At 60.2% G+C, this 4,651-nt stretch overlaps 1 protein-coding gene across 1 annotated transcript in view; it reads left to right on the top strand.

The window, feature by feature from the left end:
* Positions 1-5: 5 nt before the first annotated feature.
* Positions 6-4,651, top strand: part of LOC106899665 (glutamate receptor ionotropic, NMDA 2D-like) — a gene marked incomplete at both ends in the record, with an annotated part of 6,993 nt that continues 2,347 nt past the window's right edge. The window contains 3 exons of the mRNA XM_014961553.1: positions 6-248; positions 2,730-3,328; positions 3,543-3,657. Coding sequence (XP_014817039.1) covers positions 6-248; positions 2,730-3,328; positions 3,543-3,657 — 957 coding nt within the window. The remainder of the gene's footprint in view (positions 249-2,729; positions 3,329-3,542; positions 3,658-4,651) is intronic.

Here is a 4,651-nt window from a genome sequence, read left to right as displayed (position 1 = left end):
CCCCCGAGGCGCTGGGGGGGCTGGGGGTGCGGGCGGTGGGGGTGGTGCTGAACGAGACGGACCCGCGCAGCCTCCTGCTGCGCCTCTGCCGCCTGCTCTCCTCCCTGCCCCTCCACGGGCTGCTCTTCGACGACGCCGGCGCCGACGCCGGGGGGGCCCTGGCCCCCATCCTCCACTTCCTCTCGGCACAGACCTCCCTCCCCATCCTGGGGGTCAGCGGGGGGGCCGCCGCCGTCCTCACGCCCAAGGTACGGGGGGTAAAGTGGGGCTGGGGGGCGCCCCCGGGGGCCAAACAGTCCCTAGAACCACCTAAACTGTCCACAACCATCTCCAGAACCATCTAAACCCAACCCGAACCATCCCTAGAACCATCTAAACCCTCCTCAGCCATCTCTAGAAGCACCTAAACGCTCCCCAAAGCATCTCCAGAACCATCTAAACCTTCCCCAAGCACCCCTAGAACCATCTAAACGCTCTTCAACCATCTCTAGAACCACCTAGAGCATCCCCAACCATCTCTAGAACCATGTAAACCCTCCCCAACCAATCCTAGAACCACCTAAAACCTCTCCAACCATCTCTAGAACCATCTAAACCTTCCCCAACCATCTCTAGAACCACATAAATCATCCCCAACCATCCCTAGAACCACCTAAACGCTCTCCAACCATCTCTAGATCATCTAAACCTTCCCCAACCCAACCCCAAGCATGGCCAAGGGCACCCAACTGTCCCCAACCATCTCTAGAACCATCTAAACTGTCCCCAACCACCCCTAGAACCACCTCAATTCTCCACAACCATCTCTAGAACCACCCAAACCCTCTCCAGCCACCCCTAGAACCATCTAAACTGTCCCCAACCATCCCTAGAACCACCCAAACCCTACCCAACCATCTCTAGAACCATCTAAATGCTCTCCAACCATCCCTAGAAGCACCTAAACCCCCCCCAAGCATCTCTAGAACCATCTAAACCATCCCCAAATATCTCTAGAACAACCTAAAGTGTCCCCAACCATCCCTAGAACCATCTAAATTGTCACCAACCCAACCCAAACTGTCCCTAGAAGCACCTAAACCCTCCCCAAGCACCTTTAGAACCATCTAAACCATCCCTAACCACCTCTAGAAGCATCTACCCCCTCCTCCAAGCATCTCCAGAACCATCTAAACCATCCCCAACCATCCCTAGAACCACCTAAACCATCCCCAACCACCCCTAGAACCATCTAAACCCTCCCCAACCCAACCCCAACCATCCCCAGGGCACCCAACTGTCCCCAACCATCTCTAGAACCATCTAAACTGTCCCCAACCACCCCTAGAACCACCTCAATTCTCCACAACCATCTCTAGAACCACCCAAACCCTCTCCAGCCACCCCTAGAACCATCTAAACTGTCCCCAACCATCCCTAGAACCACCCAAACCCTACCCAACCATCTCTAGAACCATCTAAATGCTCTCCAACCATCCCTAGAAGCACCTAAACCCCCCCCAAGCATCTCTAGAACCATCTAAACCATCCCCAAATATCTCTAGAACAACCTAAAGTGTCCCCAACCATCCCTAGAACCATCTAAATTGTCACCAACCCAACCCAAACTGTCCCTAGAAGCACCTAAACCCTCCCCAAGCACCTTTAGAACCATCTAAACCATCCCTAACCACCTCTAGAAGCATCTACCCCCTCCTCCAAGCATCTCCAGAACCATCTAAACCATCCCCAACCATCCCTAGAACCACCTAAACCATCCCCAACCACCCCTAGAACCATCTAAACCCTCCCCAACCCAACCCCAACCATCCCCAGGGCACCCAACTGTCCCCAACCATCTCTAGAACCACCTAAACCCTCCCCAACCACCCCTAGAACCATCTAAACCCTCCCCAACCCAACCCCAACCATCCCCAGGGCACCCAACTGTCCCCAACCATCTCTAGAACCACCTAAACCCTCCCCAACCATCTCTAGAACCATCTAAACGCTCCCCAACCCATCCCCAACCATCTCCAGCACCACCTAAACCATCCCCAACCATCCCTAGAACCACCTAAACCCTCCCCAACCATTTCTAGAACCACCTAATCCCTCCCCAACCATCCCTAGAATCACTTAAACCTTCCCCAACCCATCCCCAACCATCTCCAGAACCACCTGAACCCTCCCCAACCCAACCCTAACCATCTCCAGGGCCACCCAACTGTCCCCAACCATCCCTAGAACCACCTAAACCCTCCTGAACCCATCCTCAACCATCTCCAGAACCACCTAAACCCTCCCCAACCCATCCCCAACCATCTCTAGAACCACCTAAACCTTCTCCAACCCATCCCCAACCATCTCTAGAACCACCTAAACCATCTTCAACCATCTCTAGAACCATCTAAACCCTCCCCAACCCAACCCCAACCATCTCCAGGGCCACCCAACTGTCCCCAACCATCCCTAGAACCACCTAAACCCTCCCCAACCCATCCCCAACCATCTCCAGAACCCCCTAAACCCTCCCCAACCCAACTATCCCCAACCCAACTGTCCCCAACCATCTCTAGAACCACCTAAACCCTCCCCAACCCAACCCCAACCATCTCCAGAACCCCCTAAACCCTCCCCATCCATCCCCGTGGTGTCCCCATCCATCCCCGTGGTGTCCCCATCCATCCCCGTGGTCTCCCCATCCATCCCCGTGGTGTCCCCAACCCCCATGTGTCCCCCCTCCCCAGGAGCCGGGCTCCACCTTCCTCCAGCTGGGCTCCTCCACGGAGCAGCAGCTGCAGGTGATCTTCGAGGTGCTGGAGGAGTACGACTGGACCACCTTCGCGCTGGTGACCACCCTGCGCCCGGGCCACGAGGCCTTCGTCTCCTACGTGGAGGGGCTGACGGACGGGAGCTTCATCGGGTGGGAGCACCGGGGGGTCCTCACCCTCAACCTCACCCAGGACCCCCGGGGCACCCGTTGGCGCCGCCAACTGCGGGAGCTGGACGCCCAGATCCGGCTCCTCTTCTGCTCCCCCGAGGAGGCCCCCGCGCTCTTCCGGGGGGCGCAGGAGGCCGGGGTGGCCGGGCCGGGCTACGTCTGGTTCCTGGTGGGGGCCCAACTGGGGGCGGGGGGCTCCGAGGTGCCCCCCGAAGCCCCCGCCGGGCTCTTCGCCGTCCTCTCGGCCGGTTGGAGGGACGAGCTGGGCCAGCGGCTGCGCCGGGGGGTGGCCATCCTGGCCCAGGGGGCAAGAGCCCTCCTGACGGACCCCCAGGGGGTCCCCAACTTCTCCAGGGACTGTCAGGACCCCCAGGGGCACCCCCCGGCCCGGCGCGGGCTGCACCGGTGAGTGGTGGGACACCCCCTCCCTCCCTTCTTCTCTTCCCACTTGGTGACATCACAGTGACATCGTGGACCCCCAGGGGCACCCCCCGGCCCGGCGCGGGCTGCACCGGTGAGTGGTGGGACACCCCCTCCCTCCCTGACCTCATGGTGACGTCACGGTGACATCATGGTGATGTTGTGGTGACGTCATGGTGTCCCTCTTCCTCTTCCCCAGGTACTTCTCCAACATCACCTGGGGGCAGCGGGACTTCTCCTTCAACGAGGACGGGTTCCTCGTCAACCCCTCCCTCGTCGTCATCGCCCTCAACAAGGAGCGCGCCTGGGAGGTGGTGAGTGGCCCCAAGATGTCCCCAAGGTGGCCTCAACATCCCCAAGATGTCCCCAGTGTCCCCAAGGTGTCACCAAGATGGCCCCAAGGTGTCCCCAAGGCGTCACCATCTCCCCATGTTGCCCCACCAACGTGTCACCCCATCAACCCCTCCCTCATCATCATCACCCTCAACGAGGAGTGAACTTAGGAGGTGGTGGGTGGCCCCAAGGTGTCCCCAGGGTGTCCCCAAGGTGTCACCATCTCCCCATGTTGCCCTCTCAACGTGTCACCTCCTCAACCTCTCCCTCGTCCTCATCACCCTCAACAAGGAGCGCACCTGGGAGGTGGTGAGTGGCCACAAAGTGTCCCCGAGGTGGCCTCAATGTCCCCAAGGTGTCACCATCCCCCCTGTGGTGTCACCACCACTGTGTCCCCAAGGGGGTGGCTGGTGAGGGTGACACTGAGATGGTGACATCTCCCAGGGTTCCTCGGGGGGTTCCTCTCCCCTTCCCCCTTCCCTGGGAGGTGTCCCCTTTTGTCTGGAGGTCCCTTGGGTCCCACCACCGTGTCCCCAAGGGGGTGGCTGGTGACAGTGACACCAGGATGGTGACAGAGAGATGGTGACACTGAGATGGTGACATCTCCCAGGGTTCCTCAGGGGGGTTCCTCTCCCCTTCCCCCTCCCCCGGGGGGTGTCCCCTTTGTCTGGGGGTCCCTTGGGTCCCACCACCGTGTCCCCAAGAGGGTGATACAGAGATGGTGACACCAAGATGGTGACATCTCCCAGGGTTCCTCTCCCCTTCCCCCTCCCCCAGGAGGTATCCTCTTTGTCTGGAGGTCCCTTGGGTCCCACCACCGTGTCCCCACCGCGATGGTGACATCTCCCAGGGTTCCTGGGGAGGTTCCTCTCCCCTCCCCCTCCCCTGGGGGGTGTCCCCTCTCCCCGGGTGTCCCCCCCCGTCACGGGGTCCCCCCCCCCCGGGGGGGGGCTGGGGGGGGGGGCGCCTGCGCCT

Source organism: Calidris pugnax, unplaced genomic scaffold (assembly GCF_001431845.1).
Source record: "Calidris pugnax isolate Ruff unplaced genomic scaffold, ASM143184v1 scaffold776, whole genome shotgun sequence".
NCBI lineage: Eukaryota > Metazoa > Chordata > Aves > Charadriiformes > Scolopacidae > Calidris > Calidris pugnax.
The sequence above is the reverse complement of the archived record's forward strand: the minus strand, read 5'-3'. Positions and strand labels throughout refer to the sequence as shown.